Below are 27295 nucleotides of genomic sequence, written 5' to 3'. Positions count from 1 at the left end.
GAAAAACGCGAGAAGAAATACAACCATTGAAAGAGACTCTGTACCGAAATGAAGGATAGGTGGGTAAGTGATTTTGAATTATAATTTGGCCAGGGTTGTTGTGTTTCGTTAGATTAATATCATGCTGTTATTTGTCGAACGTCGAATCAATTTTTTTCCTCGTGTTCTCTGCAGCTAAATCTAGTAGAGGGCTTTTTCCAAATTTAAAGGGATTGCAAAAAACCTCTATCACCATTCCTCTGATCCCGTTTGTTCTTCTAAAAGTTAGAGAAAGCATTGTGGACCGTGCACGACATCGAGGAAAAGTTCAATTGGAATTTCCGTGGAATTCCCGCTCCTGGAGAAAACCCTCCCAATTGACTAGTCCGATCAGGGAGCAAGTGGCCAAACTGGAAAAATAGAGCCTGTAGAAATGTGGTTGATATGGCTATTGAGATACTACTGGGTCTGGCATCGTTATATACATAGGTAAACTGGTCCATTGCCAACTTTCCTTCAAAAAATTCGCTGATCCTATGTTATAGAAAAAAAGATGGTTGAACAAATAGCAATAGTTTTTAGTTGACTATATATTAAACGGCGAATTGACAACTTGTTGAATAACAGCCAAACCACCAATATGCTGACGCATTTTCAGCAAACCGTAAACTTAATGTTAGTTTTGACGCTTTTGCAACTTCGGACACTTCCGCCTTTACTGTTCTTGGAGAGTGAATGTATCATGTCCCGGTAACCGAAAGCAACAAAAGTATTAAATATGTATCACATCCATTGGTGGAAAGTCTGCACTGGATATAGACCGATAATGCCACCTTGAGAGGAGCGTCTTAAGGAGAGTACTGACAGGCATATACATTGTAATAAATTATCAATCAGCTTCGGACCTATTCACATGATCCAGACATATAGTTCCTAGCCGCAATTGGTGAACAATACAAACTGTCGATTCGCTCGATTTTATCAAATAAATAAAAACAGTTAATTTATTCCTAAAATGTGATATTTAACTTTATTTTGATTTACGTATTTCGATCGGCAGGATATTTTGAATTTAGGAAAGACCCTTTGCCGGATTCAATCAAACGGGTGGAAATAGTATTGGAATAATGGCGCTACATAATCGAGAATCCAGAAAAAAACTTAGAACGTCCAACCCTATACTAGCAAGAATAAACGGTCTAATTAAGATTCGCAAACCTGGCAACGAATTCTAGGAAATTATAGCAGCCGCAAACTCGCCTGCAAAAAATATCGCCAAGTGGGTTTTGAGTAGGTTTAAAGAACTAGGGGGACTACCCGTGGGAAAAACAACCATCAAGAATAGAGATGGAGAATGGAATGGAGAATATAGATGGACGACTAGTGTCATACGACCTGGAGGCCCAATTTCCAAACATTCGGGTGAAGAAGCCGTTTCTTTATTTGGATCAGCCGCTACTAAGAAAAAAATCCCACATCTTTAGCGTGGAAAAGAAAGATGTTCTACAAAGGGACCAGAGGGGTGGTAATGACGAATTCCCTGTCCCCCTTCTTGAGTGACATATTCATGCTTCCTAAAATCTGAACAAGGCATCTAGATGACATTTCCACCATTATCGATAAAGACAAAATTAATGAAATTACAATTGAGGTAGAAAATAATGGAGAACTCCAATTTCTAGATTTAAGAATCATTAGAGGGGATATTTAGAGAAAGCCCACACACATGCAGTGAACGATTCCAAAAAATTCGAACCACTTCACAAAAAATTATCACTTTCCATGTAATGATCCACTGATTGTTCACTGTCCTCTCAGTGCCGTAAAATTCTTCGAACAGCAGCAAACACGTTCTTCTAGGAAGGATCCACCCAACGAGTATTTTGCCGAGTCAAGCACGAGGAAGGGTGTTCAAACTAAAATTCAAAAGAGTAAAAGAACAAGCAGGACTTGCGATGTTCAAATATGTATTCACAAACTCTACTCTTGAGGCTTTCCTGAAACATCTGTCAATTCCATCTGCTACGGAGAAATACTCTTGAAAACAAATGGACAAGTGAAATGTCACGAGAAGAGATAAAATTTGCCACGTAAGGAAAATCCATCACACCTTCATCGCATTCATCTTTTCTTCGACATCAAAGTCACCGTTTGTGAAACCTGAAATCTCCCTTTCGAAGAGATCATCAAACTGTAATGAGAGACATTGTGATGCCCAAAGTGATTGAATATTAGCTTCTCCATTTACGAGCCCAGGGTTCAAATCCTTGTTTCGACCCCGCTGCTGTAGGCGTATCACTTCTACCAAATTAAATGTGATGGTGACACTGCAGCATAAAAGCATTAAAAATGGATATATATATATGCGCCCTATACGTATTGAAGTATGGAATCGTTATCGGTCTTCACCCTCGTCAAACAGGATCATTCCTAATTCGAAGGAGAATTGTCCAAACGCCAGAACTGCTTGAATAGATATTACAATATTTCCACCACTAATGCTGATTCAGCTTATTTCCAGCAGTTTATCATCCTCATTCTCTGTTACAGCCCAAATTTATTATACCTTCCGTTTGTGTTTATTCGCGCCGAAAAGTCTTCCTTGTTATCTCAAAGCTTCATTAGACAATGTGGATGTCTTCCATTGGATTGAATTGCCGTGTTCACAATTATTTGAATGGTACACGCTTCCCCAATACGCTTGTCTAGTTAATTGCATAGCTCGCCTCTCTCGTCAACCACGCTCAAATTCGCAAAATTTTTCGGTCCTAAAAATTTGTAATCTAGAATATACAACCTCCTCCCATCTTTTCGCACATTCATTCCCAACTTTTTGCTATCTTGTTGGCTCGTTATACTGACAACAGTTACATGCAGCTTAGCATTCGAATGGGTGTAATCATCACACAAAAGTGAATTCATTAACAAGACAATAGGGATCGTGACTAATTAAAGATACCCAACAGACTCATTACAAAACAAATCTGTTCACCTGTGCTACTCCACACAATAAGCCTCTATTGTTCCCAGATAGCCACCGGCTGCGTTGAAACGCTTCGGACGCACAATTCCCTATTTTTTGCTGATATCACTCATTTCCTCGAAATTTTCTAGCAACAAACCTCAAAGCGATGCTTTCTACTCTTATCGAAAAGATATTTATCAACCACTTCCACTCGACACTCGGGTTCATTCATAATTTGCTTGGATTTATTGTTCTTATCGCAAGTGGCTGCAATACGCTGGAGTATCACTTCGTTTCCGATAGAATGGCCTATGTGGGAGTCGAGTCTGGCATGAGCATAAACTAATCATCGGCATTAACTATATCCACTTGTTGCTGCGTAATCGCTGTTTGTGTGTGCGTATGAACTTTAAATTACATAAGATAGTGCGTTGAGCTCGCAGTAATGGAATACAGACTGTGCTTGAACTTGATGGCCACCTGGAGGTATTGCGAATCTATCTTGGTAAGTGAGCTACCTATAGAAAATACATATGGGGTGTTGTTGCGCTCCCCACAGGTCACGCTAGGGTGGTGATAATGGTCTGTCTTTCGATCAGCATGAGCCCGGGTTGGAAACCCTGCCTATAAGCGCGGGTACGTATTTCCCCAATGCTATAAACAGCAACAATCATAAAAGATAATGAAATTGAAATGTGGTCCCATTGACAATAAAATGTGAACAATAAACAAAAACCATATGCGGATTCGCTATATTTCACATAGTAATGAATAGGAGACATTGAAAGAGCCCCGTACTCAAGCACTTGATATATTTTTAATAACAGCATGGATTGTACAAGCAGAATCCCAAAGTATAACAAACTCGCAATTGCGAAGTGACGAAGTCGATGGTGTTGACACTGGAAAGAGGAGAAGACATTAGTTTTTCCCGACTGAAAGTAGCGATGACCTCCTTTTCATAAATCGCAGAACATGATGGTTTAGCTTGCCATTGCTTGAAAGGAGATGATGAAGAGATTTCATCACGTTCACAATATCAAAGGTTTCCGTCAATTATCGTCCCAATGGACGACATCCTGCAGACTTGCTAGATAATAAAATCAATTTTGAATTTGTCGATTGAAAGAAGCCAACGATGCTGCCGAAATAGTCCTAAGTTAGGACACTCATTAAGCATCCAGAAAAATATCGGCTGCTTGACAGCTCCCGCACTCCAGCAAAGATCAATGTAAAGTCACATCTGAAGTAGGGCTGCGTACAGTTCACACTGTAGGAGTCCCAGAAGGATTCCACTGCAATTCTCAGGCAACGGCTAAGATACTTCCGGCTTATATAGGACATATCTACACTGAATGAATCTGTTCCGGCTTGTGTTCCTAGTCTCCATATACTTTTGCAGTTAGGATTCAGTAATGAAATTGCTGCTCTAGTGAGGACCTAAGAGCACGTCTCAAGATCCCTGAGGCCGCTGATCATGGTAGTCGAATGTCGCGTAGGTGGAAGCGGTCGCAGTTTCGAAACCGCGTCCTTAAGCAGCGACAGTACACCAGTGTCGGTTAAACTCAACCTGGCACCGAGTACAGGGTCGTCGAGCAGTCTTAAGTTCTTCCCGTACACCGTTTCCGCTGGGCTATTTGCGAATTCCTCTCGCAGGGCTGTCCGGACACGGAGTAGGACGAAAGGCAGGATCCGCGTCCAAGACAGGTCATCGCGACCCATTAACACGGTCTTCAGCGTTCGGCGCCACCTATCCAACATCCCATTGAACTGGGGATGGTATGCAGTTGTCTTATGGCATTTGAAACCAAAGAGCTTGCCTAACTCCTAGAAGAGGGAAGACTCAAATTGCATTCTCTGGTCCGTGATGATTATGGCTGGTATACCAAAGAGCGGGATCCATTCTCAACAGAGGGCCACGGCACATGATTGTGCAGTAATATCATCAGTCAGTAGTTTAAGTCCACCGCGTAAACCTGTCGATGATTGTGAGGCAGTACTTGAATCCGTGCAATTCTCGCAAAGGGTCAATAACGTCGAGATGAATGGTGTGAAAGCGTTTGGTCGACCTAGGGAATACGTCTGGCTCAAAAACTGATGTACGTGGAGAGCCAGAAGTACTTTCCTGTTACTAACGGGTTCGTTGTCCGGATGCCTAGGTGCGCTAGATCGTGGACAACGTGAAATGTATCCTTGCGGAAAACGGTCGGAATGATTCGCCTTGGTTCCTTTTCCGAAGTCTCACAGAATAGGTGAGAGTTTGAACCGAGGATAGGAAACTCTTTAAACCCATACTTGAAATGTTTCCTTAGGTTCTGAAATTCTGCGTGTTCTTTCTGTGGCTCGGCGATTGCCGTAAAATCGATCGTGGTGGGGACTGTGAACTCGGAGACACCTAATAAAAAGCATCTGCAATCACGTTGTCCTTGCCAGACACGTGTTAAATATCAGAAGTGAACTGACCGATGAAGCTCAGTCGCCGAAGTTGGCGGTGGGATGCTTGGTCGCGCTTCTCTTTGAGAGCAAACGTGAGGGGCTTGTGGTCCATGAACATCGTGAACGACCTCCCCTCGAGGGAGAAACGGAAGTATTTCGTGGCGAAGTACGCGGCAAGTAATTCATGATTGTAGGTACTGTATTTCCGTTGAGCTTGGTTCAACTGCTTGGAGAAGAGGCTCAACGGTTGCCAGGTTTGATTCACCCGCTGATGAAGAGCAGCGCCTACCGCTGCGTCTGAGGCATCGACGAACACAGCTAGAGGCGCATCTCATTGAGGACATGCCAAAAGTGCAATGTCAATCAGCTGTTGTTTGACGATTTCAAACACCTGGACGGCTTCTGTAGACCATGCAATTACGCAAGAGTTTTCTGTTTTGGGCCCAGACATGTAAGCGTTGAGAACCGTTTGATTTTGAGCAGCTCTAGACGAGAAACGACGGTAGAAGTTAACATGCCCAGAAACCTTCGCAGATCCTTTACGGTTTTGGGGAGCGGGAAGCTTGAAATGGCTTATTCCTTGTCTAGATCTGAGTGGATTCCATCAGGGGTAATAGAGTGGCCGTGGAATTTCACCTGCTTTCTTAGAAACTTGCACTTACCAACGTTAAGAACAAGTCCGGCCTCAAGGAGACGTTGAAAAATACATCCGAGATGGTCCAATTACTCAGATTCTGAGGAAGAAGCGATGAAAACATCATCAGTGTAGATGAAACAGAAGCATTGCATAGGCAGAAAGTCATCCTAGTGAACTCGAAGAGTGCGAAAGGTGTGCAAATAACAGTTTTCGGAATATCTTCAGGTGCTAGAGGGATTTGACGGTACGCCTTGGCTAGATCCAAGGTCGAGAAAACACGGTTTGTCAAATAATACGCCAAATCATGGATAAATGGAATAGCGTATCGGTCAGGAACTGTCCGACCATTTAGACGCCTGTAATCTTCCCAAGGCCTCCATTCATCGTTTGGTCATATGAAGTGAAGATGACTAACAGCTGTCAGAAAGTCTGCGAATACCCTTTTTTATGAGCTCAGAAAACTCTTTCTTGGCAACAGCAAACTTCAGGGGTGGTAATGGACACATCTTGGAGAAGATAGGGGAGCCGATAGTGTTGATGTGGTGCTGAACATCATGATTAACCGGCTTAGAGAAACTACATTCGGTAGTTATGTTGCTGAATTTTCGAAGAAGTGCCCGAATACGTGGGTCAGCAATGTCTTCGAAAATGAACAAAAGAGTGTCATTAGAGCAGATTGAAACCTTCCCTGACGACTCCAAAGTGGTTGCGGATTGTATCAAGGACTTGTTCTGCAAGTCCACTAGCAGCCTATAATGACAAAGGAAGTGCTGATATCCGCCAAAACGAAACGCGACAAGAATGTTCAGCACAAAACCAGACTCACGTCCAAATGCCTTTAGCAATACGTGTGTATTGCAGAGAAATTCGTGGCAGCCACCTTGAAGGTTCTGGATAATCAATTTATAACGGAGAGAACCGACACCTTCGCCCCGGTGTCAATTAAAAAGCAACGTCTGCCTAAGGGGTCATAAATCGTAAGGCGACGGAGTACTGCGCAACTAGCTTTTTTTGGAACGCACGACAAACATCAAATTCATTCTCCACTTACAAGCGAAGACCGGAGCAAAACAAAACCTTCAAAAATTTTACCACTGACTCCGGCAACGAGTGTACACTTCTATTCCTTCCTACACTAGAAAGCAGAAGTATATTACATTTAGGCGCTTAACTTAATGTAAATTTTAATAATTCTACTTGAAGGTGCGACTAATTTGGTTGCTGTTGCTGATACGAATATTGTAGCTGTGAGGTTGTTGATCCATGCCAGGAGGAGGCGTCGTAGATTCTTCTTGCCCTGCTTCTTGAGGTATTTGTTGAGCTTATCTTCATTACATTTGCTACGTTATCTACCAAATAATAGATCTTAGGTTGCTATTCCTCTTCTCGACTCCTTAGTTCAAATTCTCAACAACAGTGACGATGTTAAAGTGAGTCGTGCATCTCTGTCCCGGTTGTCCTTAATTTGGGACAAAAATTCTTCGTTCTATTTTGTTCTACAACTCTGAAAAGCCATGTTATTAATTGGTGAGTGTTGACTTTTTGACAACTTTGGGCACAATGAACTATATACTATTTTCTGAATTCGTAAAAGTTCATTTTAGATTGCCTTCTACCTTTTTAATCTCTTAGGGCGAAGTGCTTTCTATTTCGCCCCTACTCCTTAGCGTCAGTTGTTCCCTGGAGCTCTTAAATTCTTTATTATTTCTATTCTTCGTTGATATCTGTCCTTCACTTCCCATTTCATGCATATCATAAATAGACGATTTAAAGTTATTTGCCTCTATTTTCACTCCTGCTGATTGCATCGATCCACTATAAACTTGATACTTTGAGATAGTGGGGTTCTATCAGAAATTATCTTTAAGCAGGCAGCCATAAGCTCGCAGAGGACTTTCGATCAATCATCTCTTTCCATCTCATCCACTCAAGGACGATTACAGAGAGAACACACAGGGGTATGGTGGCAACAGTAAGTGTATGCTATGTGGAAAAAAGAAGCGCCTGGATCTCAGGTCGGAAGCAGCAAACATTTTGAAAAAGGTGAAAGAGGTACAATACGAAAATGGGGTTAATTCAAATCAGCCTGAACTACTGCAGGATATCCAGTGTTTATTTTTGCGGGCTATGACCCTACAAGTCTAGGGCGCAAATTGCTTTATCATGAAAGCCTTTCAAAAACCTTGGCTATAATGAGTAGGCAACGGATTTGCCAGGCAGATCCGCATCAGAGACTTTCAGCAACCAAACTACCGGGGGATGTATGACATAACCACAACCGACTTTGTCCGGAGAAAATGGGCAGCATATATGTCTATAGTTGCTAAGCTCATTGATTAAGTTCGAAGATAGTATGAAGAACCTATGTTCGGATGGAATCCAAAGGTGAAGTTATCGCGATACTATTCGATTCATCAAAGCCGCGACGATATACAGTCTACAATATAAAGCCTTATTCCTGGTAAAAAAAAGTGATCTTCGATCAGCATATCACAATGCTAGACAAGCAACAAGCGAGAGAGAGGATGTAAATCCGTGAGAAGTCTCTACAGAGTTATAATAGAGAAATACAAAGTTTTAGGGATTTTCCCCACAAGGGGGCCAAAGTGGCGACAGCTTCTAGATGGCTTTAGACACAGAAGTGCAACGGGGGAAAACCTCTTGGAAATTTGTGGATGGATGGGGAAAAATAAAACACGCGATTGTACAGAATATATGACATATTTACGGATTTATTCAGAATATGATTATGCTGTTTCACAAAGCTGGCAAACCGCCGAATAAACCCCCACATACTGACGCATATACATGTGGCAAATGCTGAAGTGGGTAATCTATAACAGATTGTTCCCCATTGCCCCATGTCATTTCGAATGCTTATTAGATCGGCAATTTGGTTTCCTCAAAGTTAGCTCAACTACTCATGCCGTCAAATTAGTTATTGGCTTCTTCGGAAAAGGATAACTTTGAAACGATGAGTGCATTCAGTTACATGACTGTGTTTTTTCGCCAAGTATCCGAATAAAATGAAACAATTCTTACTAGTAAGGAGTGGCTGGAAAATTCTAACTGGTACTGGCTTAGGATAAAAAGAAATAAGTCGGGGAACCGGAAGCTCGGCGCTTCAGGTATGAAAGGTTTTTTATATTTATTTTATAAAGCCATTTGAGTATACATTTATCCCATTAGAATCTAGCACGTAATATATGCATATATTATGTGAGAATATCCACTTTCGCGTGATAATGGCATTCAATATTAAATTTGCACAGAAATGTCAATTTTGACCTGTTATAATTTTGTTAGTAATGGAGCGATTTCCACCAAACTTGGTAGGATCATGCTCTATACAATAGCCTACATTTCTACAATTTTATGATTCTTGGATGAACTTAAGGGGGTTCGCAGTCAATTACGAAAATTTATAGTAATATACTATTATTAACTTTATTTGAACAGATATCGGTATGAAGAGTATTTCGCAGCCTAGGCACCGTATATATATATATTCCCCCCGATTTTTCAGTTCGGTAGTTTCTGAGAATGGGTCCGACCCGGCTTTGGAAAGTACCAAGACCTTTAATTTGATCATGTGGGGTCATGTGGGGCATGACTATATTTGATGAAAAAAATGTACACGCTCCTTTTGCATGTAAGGGGAATCCCACTCCTTAAATTCGACTTAGAAGGATGTAACTCACTGTATGCGTGAGCGTTCACAGTTCCCACCTTTCCACCAAATGTGGTGTCAATCGCTATAGCCGTCTTCGAGAAAAATGCGTGTGACGGACAAACAGACAGTAAACCGATTTTAATATGATTTTGTTTTACACAAAACCTTAAAAACAATGCTCATCTCAAAGATCGGCAAGTGGATAACTGCGCCTAATGTGGTTTCCAAATCTACCATCGAAAATTAGTGCTGATAGATGCTAAACTAAATTATAGGCTGGATCAGCGCAATACTTGCGCCAAGGCATCCAATGTCAAGATGGCCCTGGCAAAGATAATATCAGACGATTTCCATTCTTCTCTATGCAGTGCCAGTTTGGTATGTTGGCCTGCATATTACATGCAATGTTTAAAAGGTCAGTATGGACAGTACGGTAGGGCAATGCTAGCAATATGATGTGCCTTTAGGGTTGTTTAGGATGCTGCAGCAGTCGCCATGGCGAAATGATTACGTCCCAGGAAAACTAGTGAGTTTTATTGGCAACTAAGGGAGCAGAAAAGGATAGGAAGCCCAATTACGAGAACAGGAGTGCGACGGAAAGCGCCGAATCAGCCTCAGAATCGATTGAGCTGCAAGTGGAGGGTCAGATGTGTCATGGACTTCGTCCGACTCAGCTCCAATGCCATCGCCTTTAAAATATGAGTGTTTAGCCACTGTTCCAAACTCATTTTTCAACTTTCGAAATAATCAAAAGTTCCTTCCTTCAATTGACAATCAAAATTAAAGTATGTGGCAGCTACTTGGAGACAAATAACATTTACTAAAACAACACTTTTTTTAAGCTATAACCATCATATCTAGAACGTTAGTGCCCCTCGTACTTTTGATGTTCTCGCGGGGAAAAGGGTAGTAAGTTGCGAGAAAGTTTTAATGGATAAAAATCTTACACGCTGGCAACATAAGGAATTGTGGGCGTAAGTGGGACGTTTTTTGTAAATGTTTACCCTCGGGGAAAAAATATCTGCCCTGCTAGTCCAATTGAGAAGATTCGCAACTTACTCATAGTAGCCTGGGTTCCAAACTCGGCTCAGACATGGATGTTTGTGATTGATGATTGTTGCATATGAAATGGCCGATTTGGCAATCAAGTGAAGTTAGTTGCGATATTGCTGTATCAAACCACCACCAGTTGGCGCTGTTGGTGTCGGATAATGAAGTATAAATACTCCTACATTTAATCAAGGAGTCATTTCAGTTTTAACCATCGTTGTGATAACAGTGAATAGAAAGGAAAAAACCATGGAAAAGAACCAAGAACGTATACTTTTTCTGTATGGCGACCAGGAACACTAACAGCGCATTTGGAGCTGATACGGTAAGCGAACGAATCGCACGGCGGTGGTTCGAAAAATTCCGGTCAGACGACGTTAACCTTCAAAGTGAACCACGTGGACATCCAGGACCATCGGTTGACGACGATGAGCTGCATTTGCTAGTCAAATCCGACACACGTCAGTCTGTGAGAGACATTGCAGAGAAACTGGGCGTACACTATTCGATAGTTTCCCGGCATTTGCAACAACTTAGAAAGGTGAAAAAGCTTGACAAATGGGTTCCTCATGTCCTCACGGAGGCAAACATGGCGCTTCGAATAGAAATTTGCAGTTCTTTACTTACCCGATAGAAGCGATCCCTTTTTGCACAGAATAGTGACATGTGATGAAAAATGGATTATACGACAATCGTTGCCGATCAGCATAATGGCTAGATGCTGATGAGCCACCGAAACCGAGCCTCCATCCGAAGAAGGTTATGGTGACTGGTTGGTGGTCTACAGCTGAGTTATCCACTATTCTTTTTCAGCACCTGGAGAAACGAGAAATGCGCAGAAATACTGTGCCCAACTCGAGGAAATGCACCAAAAATTGAGTATTCAACGGTCGAGATTGGTCAACAGAAATGGTGTGATACTCCTTCACGACAATGCACGACCTGCTGTATCCAGAACAACGGTTCAAAAGTTGAACGAATTGTAGTATGAGACTCTGCCTCATCCACCATATTCACCGAACCTTTCGCCAATTAACTACCGCTTCTTTACGCATTTGGATCATTTTTTGGCGGAAAAACAATTTAGGAACTAAGAGGCTGTCAAAATTGCCTTCGACGAATTTATCAATACCCGACAGTTGGACTTCTACGAAACTGGCATAAATGCTCTTGAATCTCGCTGAAGTGTTTTGAATCGACTGGCACCCATTTTGATTAAATAAAAAAATCTTTGTAAGCTTTACAGTCGTTTCAAATTTTAGTACCAAAACGCCCATTTAATTTGCAACAACCTAATAAAAGGGATCCTAAAATGAATCTAGAGGCTTTCTTTAGAAGCCCCAACAACTTCTTTTTCTTCTCTGAAAAAAAAATCGGAAGTCTTGATGAGCGTCCTCTCCACATGAATCATGAAAGTAAAATAGGGACTAGACGCGGAGACCCCTCTTGCAATGAAAAAGATGAGTCTAGAGAAACATCCCAAGGACAGATTCAGCCAATTTCCAACACTTGGCAGGGATTTTAGAATAACTTAATTTGGTTAACTCCTCTGAGCATGGTTGGACAGAACGGACAAATTACGCTCTAAGATGCACCTGAGGTCTGCAGGTAAGCGCCTATCATACATAAATAGTCAACAAAAATCTAGACACCTAAACACTACACTACTCGGCCCCCTTATTCCCCTGTTTTCCCTCCAAGTTCCATTTGTTTTTCGCCACACACTGTTTAATTGTTTGCGGGCAAAAAGTTTCACAAAGCCAATGCGTGATAAGAAAGAAAGTTAACATAACATGCACATTTTTCTCGATGTTTTATAAAATGTTTTACGTACACAATGACATAGTGAGACAACGTTACGGCTTAATCTCTGGGTCTGTTATCGAATAAGCAACAACATTGATATTTCCTTTTTTGCTGTAGTAGCACGAGGAGATAACAAAGTGAAATTCTATTTTCGTGTAGATTCTGATTTCGATTTTCGGATCATCGAATGTCCGATGAAGGGCGGAAGTTCGGAAGCTTTGTAATTTGTGGAGTTCATGGCGATTTGTGTATTATATTATTGGGTGAGAGGAACTGCAGCAAATTTGCTTGTATCGCATTAAGAATAGATCCATCTTTCGTTATCATGTCACCTGCATTTACGGACAAATAGCAATGATTGATCAGTGCGGCCCGAAAATGGCTGAGTCTGTGACTCACAATGGAATTAATTTATTAATTTCTGAGAGAAGGCGTGATTCGTTGAAAAGTTTAAGATTTACCACTAATTATGTCAACGCAACTCGATCATGAATGTCTCTTCAAAACCCCAAAAAGGCAACATCGAATTCCAATAGTTGATTAGCATTTTATTGTATTTAATTTTGGTCTTTGACTTCTCTGAATTAGTGCAAATATTATTACAGCAGTTCAGCTAATCTTCCATTGAAGTGTCGAAATTCCTGAGCCATCAATTCTTCACATTCCGATTAGCTCCATCTCAGCACTCTCCCTAAAATTGCTCACAGGGCCATCCTCATCTCCATTCCCATTATCTATCAACTTCATGCTGTCTCCTGGGTCGAAATCGCACAACAACCGACAGCGTTCCCCACGTTCAATTTCAAATTAGATTGACACACTTTGTAGGATTCCCTGGAGATCGGAGGCCGGAGAGGCAGACACTCGGCATAATCAAAACAATCTTTCATTCTTCTTTTCGTTAATTTGCATAATCTAATCAGCATGAAACGAATTAGGCGTTGATGCTCGCGCTTCATGCGCTCCCCAAAGTTAAGAACTACTCTGGCTCCGACATCTTCCAAAATCACACCATATTTGATGATTTTTCAGCGGATTGTACAGATTTAGGCATGTATTGATGGCAACGGTTGGGAATTAGGCGGAATATCGTTACCAAGATGTAATTTTGTCTTTAGATGTTACTTGATAATTCGGGGGCGTATTAAATGCCTGAATTTGGTGATAATTCGCATTGATATGCGGCACGGGGGCGCCTGAAATAGCTGCACATCTCAAATCGTGGAGATGAGATAGCGCGTCAGATCTAAAGATAGCCGGGACAAGATTAAAAATTTCCATCAGCTGCATTGCATGCTCATTTCTGTTAGGCAATCAAACGTCTACATGTCATGATTTACCAACAAGTCGCGGTGACCTAGATGGAGAAAAATAGCCCGGTAAATATCCTGCCCACGGCATACCATCAAATGTCATCTGTCACCGGGTATATTCCAGGCACATCACATAAAACCGGGTACTCTATCATCGTCGTCCTAATCCTTTGCACGGAGAGAAAAGCCTCCAGATAAGATCTCGGCATAAGTCACTCGTTACGAACGCTTTCCTGACCTAATGTTTTTGACCCGCACACACCCAATTTACAGGTGGGGCGTACACTCACCTGATGACAATCACCGTAATTGAATATTTGCGTGCCATCTTTTCGTAGGTACTTTTCCTTTTATGATAAGTTAATTTAGTCGATAAAGTATGTTTTTGTGGGGAGCAATTTTCCCATAATTTTGATGGAATTCACTGGAAGTTTGCGTCGAGGTACTGAATTTCCTGCATTTCTATGATGGGACTATGCTCATGATGTGACTTTCTAGGAATAATTCTGCGTTTCAAGAGAAAACTAGAGGAGAGAGGGCTGGGACTGTGTGGGGCCAAGTAGAGTTGCGGAAGCAAAGCTTCTGGGAAAAATCGTTGGGAAGCTTCGCATATGCTTGAATCCAAAAGAAAGTTTTAATGAAGGTAGTACAAATAAAGTTATGCAATTTGCAGTGATTGAGAGACTCTTGCAGTTTCAAGTTCCTTGTTCACCTATTATGTTATGGTGCTTCCTCTAAGGATTCTATGACGGAGATGTTTATATGAAAAGTTTGTATCAGAGTTTAATGTTCACGAGGGCATCATTTATTTAGTGATTTCTTTATTTTTCACAGTTGGAAAAGTTTGAATGTTCCGAGTTTAATATTCGATTTCGATACTTGTCCTGTTTGATCACTGGGCAGGTATCAGGACAGTATCTATGATGGCTAAGCTACAGGAGGTCGCGGTTCAAATCTCATTGGTGACGCGATTGGACGTCGGATACCAATCGATCAAGTTGCACCATTTACAAAGCATCGAATATTATTATCCTTGACCAAGAGAACCTTATTGTTGTGTCACCAGGAAATGCTTTTCCACGTGGCATGTCAATTGACATTGATAGCCGTAAACTCTGAAACAAAAGGAAATCAAACGGAATGAGTTTCGCTAAGCATAGTGTGAATCCTATGATCGAGCAAAATGACGCATAGATCAAGGCAAGCCAACCCTACTTCTGAAAAGCACACAGACTAAGAAGAAGTGTTGACATTACACTCCGAATAATATTATTCATTCCAGACTGCTCAACTAGTCCTCATACCAGGTGTCAGGTGAAGAATGTCCAATTCAGGGTTGGGCCTTTTCAGCCAATTGCTAGGATACCAATGGGAAGTGTCATCTTCGTTTTCCTAAATCTATGAGCTATGGGCGTCAAGTCTGTAAGGGATGTGAAGCCACACTCTTTCAGGGCAAAGACAAACAAACAAACTCCCCACGATCGAGGTCAAGTACTCCATCAATTACATACTCGATAATATTGGGTGGACATGCATGAAGTGGAACCGAAAAATTCGTCCGAAGACATTTCGAGTGGAAAATATACTGAGATTCCTGAAAGAATCGACGAGATTATGGGGGCTGAAGGCAGAAGGGACTCGTTGCCTATTGCGGACGATGAGGAGAAGGGCGATTTAGACCTGGATCTGCTAAGATCCAAGACGAACAGTGAGTCATAAGCAAATGTCATGTTGGAGGAGGAGGATAATACTTTGACATTGGAGAAGAGCTTCATGTATTAATGAAACTAATGGTCCACACTAAGATAGCCCAGGTAAACCTCCACCATATAAAAATTGTGTCTGGAGTAATTAAAGAATGATATTGGAATGGTGCTGGATTAAGAGCCGTGGATATACCGAGGGCAGATTCGCAATCTGCAGGAAATTTGGAGCTAATGTATGTATGTCTTTCAGAAATTCTGATTGGAGATCTCGTTTCATTGGACAGTCTTGACCGTCACTAACAGAGCTCTGTTCTGGATGCCATCTAAACCTAGGGCTTTACTTTCGATAATCCTCCAGAATTTCTGCCGTGATTATGATAGGAATTTAATGGAGATTTACAGTAAGAGTGGGTTTACCTCGCTCGCTACTTGCGGGTAAAAAGTGCTAATAACATCCTGCAGCAAATTGGTGGCGGTGGTGAGCATTTATCCTTAATTGATTGTATGACCACCTTGTATGCATCCTCACTGGATCAAAGTCCGCTTCCTTACATAATTTTCCCTTGCGTCGTCGTTCCATACCTGAATTTCACCAGAAATTGGACATTCGCTTGATGGATACGAAAAGTATTAACCCTGCTGTTATTTCCTAAAACACAAGTGCATCGAATAATACGCGATCTTTTGTATTTGTTTCGTGACTACCACTATCTTCGGACGAAGCGTTAAAATTGCCAGCTATTGTTATTGTGTTGTAGAGACTCATTTGGAAAACAAGTCTTACCACCACCAGTACGAACTCATCTAGGGTAAGGTTTGGTACGCTAGATGTCGCTTATGGCAGTTAATATGGATCCGTTTTCTGAGCTATTGATTATGTTTTCAATGAGACTCTTCTAGATTTTCGACCCCAGAATGCGCTGTTCGCATATCACCTCCGATATTGCTTTCCTATATCCTCTCCTTAGTTCGGGCCTCTCTGAACAAATTCATCTTGTATGATTTAACAATTATTTCTAATTTGCTTGTTGTCCCTCTTTATCTTATCTTCTTCACCATTTTATTTGTAACAAGACTGTACTTCAGTTTGATTACGCCCACATTTACTGCTGTTTAACTGATGAAATTAAGGTAACAAGATAAGCGGAAAAGACATCCACGACGACCAAGATTCAGACCCGGAGTAATGAGGTCGAAAGGTTGATGTTCATTCCACTCAACCATCGCGCCGTCAAGTCGTTTCACACCTGTGCAAAATGTTTTCAAATTTCCAGTAAGTTGTTAAGTTACATCGCGGTTACAACAACACTTCTGGCCCTTCTCCCTTGTTTTGGAATATTCTTAGTGAGTCTTCGTCTGCTTTATATTGAAAGCTTCCTATACTGTATACTAAACTGACAGCCAGATTATTTCCTCTAATTTTAGTCGGTCTTGCGGAAATTGACCTCGAGACCACAACGAACCTTCTGTTCCATTCCTGCTATCTTCTATTCATCCAAAAATGCCCCCTTCCCCTGTATTCATGTTGATCGCCATTCAATTCTGTTCAAAAAATGGAAACGTTCATGATATCAAATGCAAAAGATATACAATCTCAACTTATTGACTTCCTCAGAGCTTTAGTGTCTGACAGAAGGACGTATTCATTTTCATAGGGAATCCATGGTTCAGATAACATGACAATATGTCGGTCAAATCTGTGGTCTATATATTCAATTGCTCGAGGCTTAATATATCTTTTTTAATTCTTTCACACTTTCCTTCAATTTCCTGCTTTCAAATAATAATTTATGATAAAAAAAATCAGTCTACATTAGGCGATTATGGCCAGACACCTTACCGATACCACTCACAGTAATCGTTAGAGCCTTCGACCTCTTACCTTTGAAGGAGCAATTGGTTATCGGTACTGTACTGCATCGGTGACGTCGTTCATCTTATCAAGGGCGCGACTACGATTTTAGCAGTTTTGAAATTTAACGGCCAATTCGGCTGCACAACTTCTAAAGGCAGAGTGTGAACATTCCTCGTTGGAGAAGAGTCTGCACCTTTCCAGCGTGTCCTTAGATGCCATAAATCAAGACATCGATAGTATTTCCTCGTTTTCGGCCAGAGGCGAATATTAGCCGATTTTTATACCTTTTTGCCTGACTAGTGTGATGAACACTCACACCTCCTCTCTGTCATTTGACGCTATAATTTTAACGTTGATTGCTTCCAGGCGGTTGCCTTTAATGGCGAGAGAGTCCATGATGCGTATCTCAACGCTGACTTTGACGCTCTAATGGAAGCAGTACCTTGTACCGTCACCGTCTTCAGTTGTAGCAGGAATTCGGGATTAACCTTTACTCCCATTCCGAAGCCAAGAAGTGAAGTACCAGTCCTTGTTTTACAGCATTTCTTGGCTGAATATTGCTTTTCGCTCGTTAGCTGGAAAAATATTTCGTCTGTTCTGTCTTTCTTCTTTATAGACCCTTGTTAAACCCTTGCTTTTTAAGGTTTTCTTTACATGTGAAAGGGAGTGTAAAATTTTTTTCACCGAATGCAGCCATATGGGGTATCAAATGAAAGGTCTCGATTATTACTTTTCGAAGCCGGTCTTAGTTTTGAGATTTGTTAAAAAGGCGGGGAGTGGGAGGGGTGGAAAGTGACGATTTCTTTAACGGAGCCATTCTCAGAAACTACCCAACCGAAAAATCTGAAAAAAATTCATGAAGTTGCCTATATATAGTGTCCAGGTACATGCTAAATGCATATACATAACGGCCTACGTACAAATGGGATAGTTCTACACTCAAATATACTCACACAAGAAGCAAACAAAACCTTTCATACCTGAAGCGCCCAGCTTCTGGTTTCCCGACTTGTTTTTCCTTTTTATTCACCTAGCCACCTCCAGTGTTTTTGGCGATTCACTTTCCCTTGCCTTTTTACTACTACCGGGATCTACGGTGAATGGTGAGTGATTCCTCTGTGATATGCAAAATTGCAGTTCATGATAAACAGAGCGTTCAGTCGCCCTTCAAATAGTCCTTAAGCGAGCCCCGGTATCTGGTCGCCATTTGGAGGCCATATAGCGACTAGAGATAAATAAATGCATTCACGAAGTCCAACCGGTACCATATGCCACATATCCAACTGACTAGAAGGACTGATTAGAAAAATCATAAAAATTGCTGAATCGGATATTTCTAAGACAGCCTTGGTTTGCTGTTCGAATGTCTTAAAAAGTTCGATGTAGTTGCCAATATAGCGAATTACGTTTTTGTAACAAATAAATAAATAACACAATCGATTCGATATCACTCCACCAGCTTCGTTAGACACTACAAACCTCCTGCGACTCGAAAAGATCTTCAATATTTCTTAGGGACCTTGAATTTTTACCGCAGATTCATTGTGAAGGCATCGTTAAATGAATTGCTGTGCCAGTCCAAGAATTGTATGTTATTACATGGTCAACCCAAGCTGACGAAGATTCCAGCGATGTAGGGATTTGATAGCGGAAGCAACGCGCTTACTACTGATGCATACTTTCAGAGGAAACTGACTCAACGCGTATGACAGGGAACAGTATTCGAAATTTTCGACACTTAGTTGAAGGTGCTGAATTTGTAGTCAAAAATCATTGTAAACCATAAGTTTATGCCTTTCATCATCAGATTTCCTTCTGCCAAATTCAATATCGTTGCTGCTGTCACCAGGCCGTTTCTTCCCGAGACACTACACAAAACTCTTTTTGGGACGCACCGTCGCTGTGCTTACTCTAGTAGTCGATATGTGGTTGTTGAGGTATAGCGCGTGAAACACACCTACGCGCCAACGTACCCGGTTCCCTAAAACGCATTTCAACTCCTTCCAAGAACACATCTACTGTTCTGTACCAAGTGCTCGTCCGCCATTTTAGGTGAGTGAGCTCCACTGCGTTACGTAGTCAACAAGAGGAATGTCGTCCCCCCTTAATGTGTGACCTATCATCCATCATTCGCCTTCCGATCACATCGTCCACGGGTAACTGACCTTGGCACCGACCAAGTTCTTCGTTTGTAATAGTATCAGGTCACCGTACTCCGATATGATGCAAACAGGTGATGAAGGTTTGGAGCCTTCGAATGACACTGGGGATCATTTTCCAAGTGCTACTTCCATGTAGCAACACAGAAGCACAGAACAATCTCAATTTAATCTAGGTGTTGAACTAACGGCATGTCCAGATTTTAGACAAGGCAGCAAAAGCTGATCAAGCACTGTTAATACGTCAAACTACGTTCAGTTCGATGCTGCCTTTGGCAGAAACTTTGCTTCCTAGATATACACATTGATCGACTCCTTTGATACTCTGCCCATAATGCAGATAGAGGTAGTACGATGACCCGCCAGATTGAGAACCTTTGTTTTGTTGGTGTTTATTTTCAATCCAACTCTATTTGCTTCTCTTTCCAAATACAGAGCCATTTGGCCAAGGTCCATAACACGGTGAGAAAGCAAACAGGAATCATAAGCGTAATGGACCTGTGTCAGGAAAGATTTTATAACTCATTGAACTCCTCCGCGTCTTCCGGACATGGCAGCATGAAAAACGTTACCAATAACAAGGAGAAGTAATATTGGCGAATTTGTCCCTTGTGGTGTCACCATCACATTAAACAAATTAGCCGGGGGAATTTTGAGACAGCAGAATTGCCTAAACTACTCGTTCGTTTACAGTATGATCCGTTAAGGACAGAGTCCCAATGCGATTGCCTCCCACTTGGATAAGTAGAGAATCTGAATAAAGACCTCGGTTCTCGATCGATGAACTTAGGGTTGCCCTTTTATTCAGAGTTGGATTGTGACGATCAAAATTTAGATTTAGTTTTCTTGTTTAGTGATTTAGGAGTCCTAAGTTCATATCCACTTGATGTCAGACCGAAAAACTCCCCGACTCTTTGTGGTCCACGGATTTCTCCTTTTGGGTTTACCACCCAAGATTCAAAAATTAAAAGGGAGCGAAGGCGGTTTCGAATCAGGACAGAGATAATTCATTAGACGCTGTCTCACCTCTGAACGTGAGCCAACGAAAAAAGGAAATAAACAAATCGCTGGTTGGTAAAACAAAAAGAGTGGGAGTAAGGTTGCTTGATCCGGTCGAAAAAAATTTCTAGCTCCGGCCGAGTTTGGTCGGATATAATATAATAATGCAACATAATTATAAAAAGGATCCCATAACACCAGCGAACCACTTCGGTCACGCTGTTCCAAGGATAGATATGAGGCAGCCTTTGATGAGTTGCCTCCGTCTTGGTACGAAAGTTTTTCTGCCGAGACAATGCTAGTAGAAAGTGGTGGTCGTTAGGTACCTAGAGTTTACCGCCACATCTTAACCCCGGTGGCCATTCATCCTTCGGTATGAGAGTTACACTTTGGCTTGGGTTTTGATTACCGCTAAGCTTCAGATGTCACCTATGGTTCCCTAGACGATCTTTCGTACTGAGCTTTCTCAGTACAACTAGGTACGTAATCGCCGAGGGAGTAAACACTGTTTTATGCAGATGATGTTTTCTTAACGTCTCATAACAAAGCTGATCCCGAAGAACTTGTCCAAAAGTGGAATGATCGTTTCATACAACAAAATCTCAGACTGCATCTAAATAAAATAGAGTTTTTGGCAACTGATCCCAATGAAACGGGAACCATCAATGTAAGTGGCCTGCCCAGAACTTTCGGATTAAAGCTATCAGCCAATAGTGAAATGCTTTACGAAATTACTGCATGCATCACTGGAACTTGCATGTTGCAACATTCAGCAATTGGCGTGTGACCGACGTATTAACGAACGTCTTAAATCCAGAATTTACCGCAGTGTCGTCCACCCTGCTGCCCCCTATGGTTCTAAGTTTTGGCCGACTATAAAAGACAATGAACAGCGCTTCCTCTGTCCTTTCTAGTGTTTCTCCGGAAACGATCCTCCTCCTAAAAGTTACTTAATTGTTAGAGGGTTAGACTGTTTTTGCCATCAAATGGCCGGTCTATTTAGCCCCTTAACAATTAAGCAACTTTTAGGGAAAGGATTACTTCCGTAGAAAAGTAGAGTAATTAATGTAATGAAAGCGATTTCCGGTTTTCTTGTTTTTAATAAGGGGAGGATGATAATCAGTGGATATTTATTAAGTTCTATGAGAAGCTCTGGAAGTAATTGTGCCTATAATTATTGCCAAGGACCAAAACCTTGGCAGATTCCGTTTGGGAGCTCAAAGTCCTCTGAAATTTTACCTCGATACATTCCTTGTTCTTGCTGTCGAAAGCTTTCTCAAAACCGATGAATAGCAGATGAAGCAAAGATGGGAATTCCGCGCACTGTTCTCAAATGATCGGTAGAGTGTTGATGTGGTCAATACAGGAGGATCCGGAGTGGAAACCAGCCTGCTCTGTGTCGATCAAGTTTTCGAGATGTTCATTGATACGTTCCAGGATTATTTTATGATAGCTGTTATTTGGAATCTTAACGATCATCCCCTTCTTCCATTCTCTGCGAATGCAGCCGCTTTTCCCAGTTCTCTTTTATTTGGAGTAGTCCGAATCCGTATATTACGGTGGCTAGTCATTTCATTCACAAGAGGAGGAACTTCATCAGATGTGATGCGGTTAAGAACCGTGGTGAAGTGTTCTTCCAACCTCTCCAGCTGCTCGTCATCCTGGTCAACCGTTAACGTCCTTCACAGGGCTACCAAAAGGTCTGCGACTACATACAAGTTCTTTCGTTACGTGGTATACACTTCTGAAATCATTGCGCTCTACGACATCTTCCGCTTCCCTGATTAATGTAATGATAAATTCCTTTTTGTCACGGTACACTCCACAATGAACTTCCCTGGATTTAGATTTCGAGCGCGTTACGCCCGTCATGACGTTCATCGATGTTCTTCTTTTTTTTCTTTAGCCTTGTGCCGTTCACAAACAGTGTCGATTTGTCGTGGTCGGGTGCGCCATTTTGTTGTCATTTGCCTGATCTGTGCAGCCGTGAGGCTTTCAAATCACCATTCAGTGCATCTTGCCATCGTTGTTTCGGCCAACCTTTTGGTCCATTACCATCGACTTCGATGTTCAAACCAATCTTGGCAAGTGAATTCTCATTACCGTGAATTCCGTTACCATACTATCGAAGGCATTTCTTCCGATTTGTAACCACGATACTGCAACACCCGAGAAAAAAAACACTTTTATTACGGCCCAATGTTCATCGATATTCTTAGGCGGTCGATGTTGGATTTGGAGGATTGCAGCTCTGCAACCTAAATTGTTAAATTACATCCAAAATACAACTACTAAATCTACTACTGATCACGAAGTGGTCAATATGATTACTGGTACGGTGCCGGTCAGTTGAAACCCAACTAACCTTTCGGCAGGCTCTGTGTTTGAGCAATGGTACCACCAATGATGAGACGATAGAAGATGCAGAAGTCTATAAACCTCCTACCAATATCTTTATGGTCGCTAAGTCCGCGTTTCTCCATCACATACCTGACCAAAGTGTTGTCAGAGTCCACCCAGATGACCCATCAAGATCACAATGTCACCTTTAGGAAACCTCTTCTGAATTGAGTGTAATTAATAATAATAACAATCGCTGGCGCAACAATCTAATTGGATCAGGGCCTTAAAGTCGGTTAGAGCACTTCATTCAAGACCGTAACGGTACACTACAGGATTACAGTACCCTGTAAGAGGCAATGGGGTCAGAATTGCGCTCGCCTGATATGACTCAGGTACTCATTCACAGCTGAGTCGACTGGTATCCGACGTCAAACCCCGATACAAATCCCACCAGGAAGATTTCAAAGGCGACCTTCCGTACGACAGTGAGTGTAATTGGTTGTACAAAGTACTCTTCACCAATATATCGTAAATCTCCGTTGCTACCTGATGCTCCTTATTCTGGACCTAAATCCTGTCAGAAGTCGGTTTTCAAGTCAAAAGAAAGTGCCATGCGGTAGCTATGAGTCAAAATCCGGGAACGGATTCGCATCTTCTACCACTACCAGGATACAAAAGCACATTGCGGCAAGAGGGATTAGGGTACTCCCCAGCTTCCCGCTACCTTACTTCGCTTAGCTCCCGCATGTCCAGCTTATATCGCTGGAATTCCCGTTCACTTTGGTGAAAGCGAGCATTCTGAGGACCCTCGCCACCGTTATTGAGGAGCGTGCGCACAATCCAAAGACCCATCATAATCTTTTTTCAATAGCCAAAGGTCGTAGCCGTGCGGATAGTCCCTATCCGAGGTATTGTTGACGTTTCGATAGTAGTGAAATTTCAAAATTTGCAGGTTGTTAGCCCACAAATTGCTATTCTTATAAGTGGCCTTTTACGACAAGCAAGGAAGACTTTGAGTATATTCTTATCACACAAAGGAATACGGCAACAGTAGTAGTCGAAACACCTACAAAACTGTCAAAAACCCTCTTACGCCCAAATATTCATCGAGTCGTGCGGATGAGGCATTTGGGCACTGTCCGACTGCTTGTACTATCTCAGGGGTCCAGATATTCTTTGATAACCCTGGACTGGTTCTCTAGTTGACCATTTCATGCAGATTGGGTGTCGCTATCACAAGTATCCTTGGTAGTGAACCAGATTCGAACCTGGGAAACAAGATTGAAGTTGACGCCTCAACAACCTCGGCCATCGCACTTTATGTTGGTCAAAATTGATTGAAGATATCCGGAAAAGAATGAGGTTGAACGCAAGTTAACACGGCAAACACATCTTGACCTTCCGAGATTGACCTTGACTCCATGTTTGTGACTCCTCATGTATTATTCCATCCGAGTGTGGACATAATAAGTCTCAAGTTTCACCCACCAATTGGTCCTTTTCACTAGCCATTAAGCATCTAAACCACATTTTATTTTTCTTTCCTTAAACAGAAAGATGACATTGCGAGATGGCAACAATTTCCAGAAGATAGGCTCGCCGAAGATATAAACCCAGAAAGATTGAAGAGCGTTTCGCCCAAGAGAAGGTATTGACTGACAATTGAAGGAAAGAATGGAACTCACCGCAGATCCTTGGTAAACAGACGCGTAGAGAACAAGCCGAAAAACGCCCACGATCCAACAGTACATTTCAGGAAGAGTCTTCGAGGACTCAGGGAACTGGTACGACATTCAATATTTTTTGTGACAAGTGGATCGATCAATTCAATATTCTCCTCATTCAACTTCACCAAATTGAGTTGATTGAGTTGTTTCGTTAACAATAAAACGACCTTGATGTTATCTTATGTGCTCGACACACGTCCTCCCCCTCGTTACCCTCTATCAGATTAAAACTCCTTCCATGTGCAAATATTAACCCCCAAATCCATTATGAAGTTGCCTAATCAATCACAGCGTAATTGAATATTTCGCTCGCGTTCCCACCCCCAAGCCATGGTCGCATCCAACATCACTGCATCATCTCAAGGACAAAGCCCCAAGGGGAACCTCATCTGCCAAGGAACATTTATCCTTCGCTGCGAGTGGAAAGCCACTGCAAAGCGACATCGGGTACGTGTCTAATCAACTGCGAGGAACGAGATCAGCCCCGCGTAAGAACCGAGCACCTTCGCGATAAATTAGTCCAAGATATGTACGTACCGCACAGCCACTGCCTGAGTGGAGTACTCACTCCCCGACGTGCCCCCCGTCCGCGGAGCACTGCGGCGGTACAAAGACCCCAACATCCGCAGCATTCCCCGGGCATCCACACAACAACTGAATCTTTGCATCCACATAAGTCACTTGAAATGCAAATTTTCGTTTTGTCTTGCGAGAGAGTCTTTCGCTGATGGGCTTCCTCGGCGTGGAGTTCTTCAGACAAAGTCCAAGTCCCAGTCCGAATGCCTTGCATCCAGCAATTGAGGTGACTGTGCCGACGAAGGGGGACGTGTAGCGCCTCGTTTGGGGGGTTCGAGCGTGGCTGTGCATATGAAATGCGGCCGAGCGACCGCATGGGACCGACTCGGGCTTAAGTGGTCGCTGATAATTGCGTCAGGGTCATGCTACGGTGGCGCAAGGGGTTGACGCGCTGAGGACGTGCGTGAGCGGGAATAATGCAGGAAAGGAAGTTCGCCACCGGAGAAACCACCGCCAGCCTCGACACTGAAAGAAGCGACTAAGTGTGTGCCTGAGCCCCGAAAAGTGTCACATGAGCATTGTCGGGCTACTCGCTATCGGAGCGTGCAAACGCAGAGGGGACTGAACTGAACGTTGGCGCGAGTGCGGCTTAACGCTGCGGCGATCAGAAAGCGGAAGGAAGTTACATAAATAGACACCCACACTCGGGAGGCACTCGAACGCACGGCGCAGCGATTTGCCGCTCGATTCCAACGGGTTCCGCCGAAAAACAATGCAAATTGAGGGCAGGTTGCCGTGCATCTCCAAAAGGGGTGAGTTCGCTGAGCTGTCGACTTCGAGGGCGGTAAATTACAGAGACACAAACTCACCTGAGCCATTTGCGGTTTCCTATGGAAGTCCCTGGTATCGAGGCAGTTCGGCTCCAGGAACGTGAGTAGATTGCAGAGCAGCACTCCATCGCGGAGGGTCAAGGCCAGCACCCGGATCTCGGAGTCGGGCCAGTTGGCTTTGTGGTCCGCCGGGATCACCTTGCAGCGCGTCAGCCAGGCGGCACATTCGCGCCACAAATTGTCAGCCATAGCCATTTTCCCGTGCGGATTTCCCTGCCCACGGACACTGCTCACTCCACGTCGTTCAAGAGGGTCTTCGTGATGCAACTGGGCCCTTCGCGCGATGCCTCATGCACTTCCTGACACACGAAACCACTTCAACTGAAAACTCCTCTCCAATTCTCGCACTGGCACTTGGATTCACTTGAAATTTCCAATTCGAAACGAGAACCACTCAAGGGCGCGCACAAGATGCGATTATCCGCTCGGGCCGCGGAAGCTGGGCGCTTTGCAGAACTTTCTTTGGCTCGGCGGCACAATAACAAGCGAAACACCTTTCACAAAGTCACATCGCCAGCGGGAAGACACTTGGCCGAGGCGGACCACAGCATTTTGCACGGAATCGAGACCACGCACGAGATAGCCTGATTGCAGTTGGACTGATCCGGACGGGGAGGCGAGCACAACACCGAGCGATTCCAGAGGATAAACTGGAGCAATCGAGACGAAAAGACGGACCGAGAACGCAACACACAGCGCCAACTCCTTCGATAAACTGTCACCGAGAGGTCGGGAAGCAAAACGTCAAACGCACCGAGAACATCGCACGACGGAGACTGACGACTAAAAATGTAGAATTTGAATGGGAGTAGTAAGGCAGGTGGTGAGAACGGCTTAGAATTGGTTTGAATATTCGATAACCAAACGGTCATTTGGAAGTTAATTGGAACAAATAACAAATTAATGTTATCAAATTAGACAAACTTATTATGCTTGGACTATTATGTTAACATTCATGACGATAATAATGACAAGGTGCGTCCTTTACCATCCCAGGAGCTCACTATTGTCCGGAAAGAGTTTGAACAGCTACTTAAACAGGATACATGCATACCTTCCAACAGCAGTTGGTCATCTCCACTAAGCCAAACCGCGAATGGCTAAATGTTCGGATGGTTCCAGATCGGTATCCCATTCCACTTGAAATCCTTGGATCTCTCCAGACAAGGTTCAAACGATCGCGAGCTTTCCTGTGCCAAACATGGCCAAAGACCTAAGAACGTTCTTGGGCATGATAAACT

General features: G+C 42.8%; 1 protein-coding gene across 2 annotated transcripts in view; it reads right to left on the bottom strand.

Moving 5' to 3' along the window:
- The window catches only part of LOC119655045 (protein vav), a 109592-nt gene extending 82815 nt beyond the window's left edge, over nt 1–26777 (bottom strand). The window contains exon 1 of one of the 2 annotated variants that reach the window (XM_038060731.1): nt 26034–26777. In XM_038060731.1, the coding sequence (XP_037916659.1) occupies nt 26034–26249 (216 nt within the window). In that variant the 5' untranslated portion in view covers nt 26250–26777. The remainder of the gene's footprint in view (nt 1–26033) is intronic. The other variant, XM_038060732.1, reaches the window with a different exon arrangement.
- Nucleotides 26778–27295: the final 518 nt, after the last annotated feature.

This window comes from Hermetia illucens, chromosome 4 (assembly GCF_905115235.1).
Source record: "Hermetia illucens chromosome 4, iHerIll2.2.curated.20191125, whole genome shotgun sequence".
Taxonomy (NCBI): Eukaryota; Metazoa; Arthropoda; class Insecta; order Diptera; family Stratiomyidae; genus Hermetia; species Hermetia illucens.
This window is presented reverse-complemented; position numbering and strand designations above follow the sequence as displayed.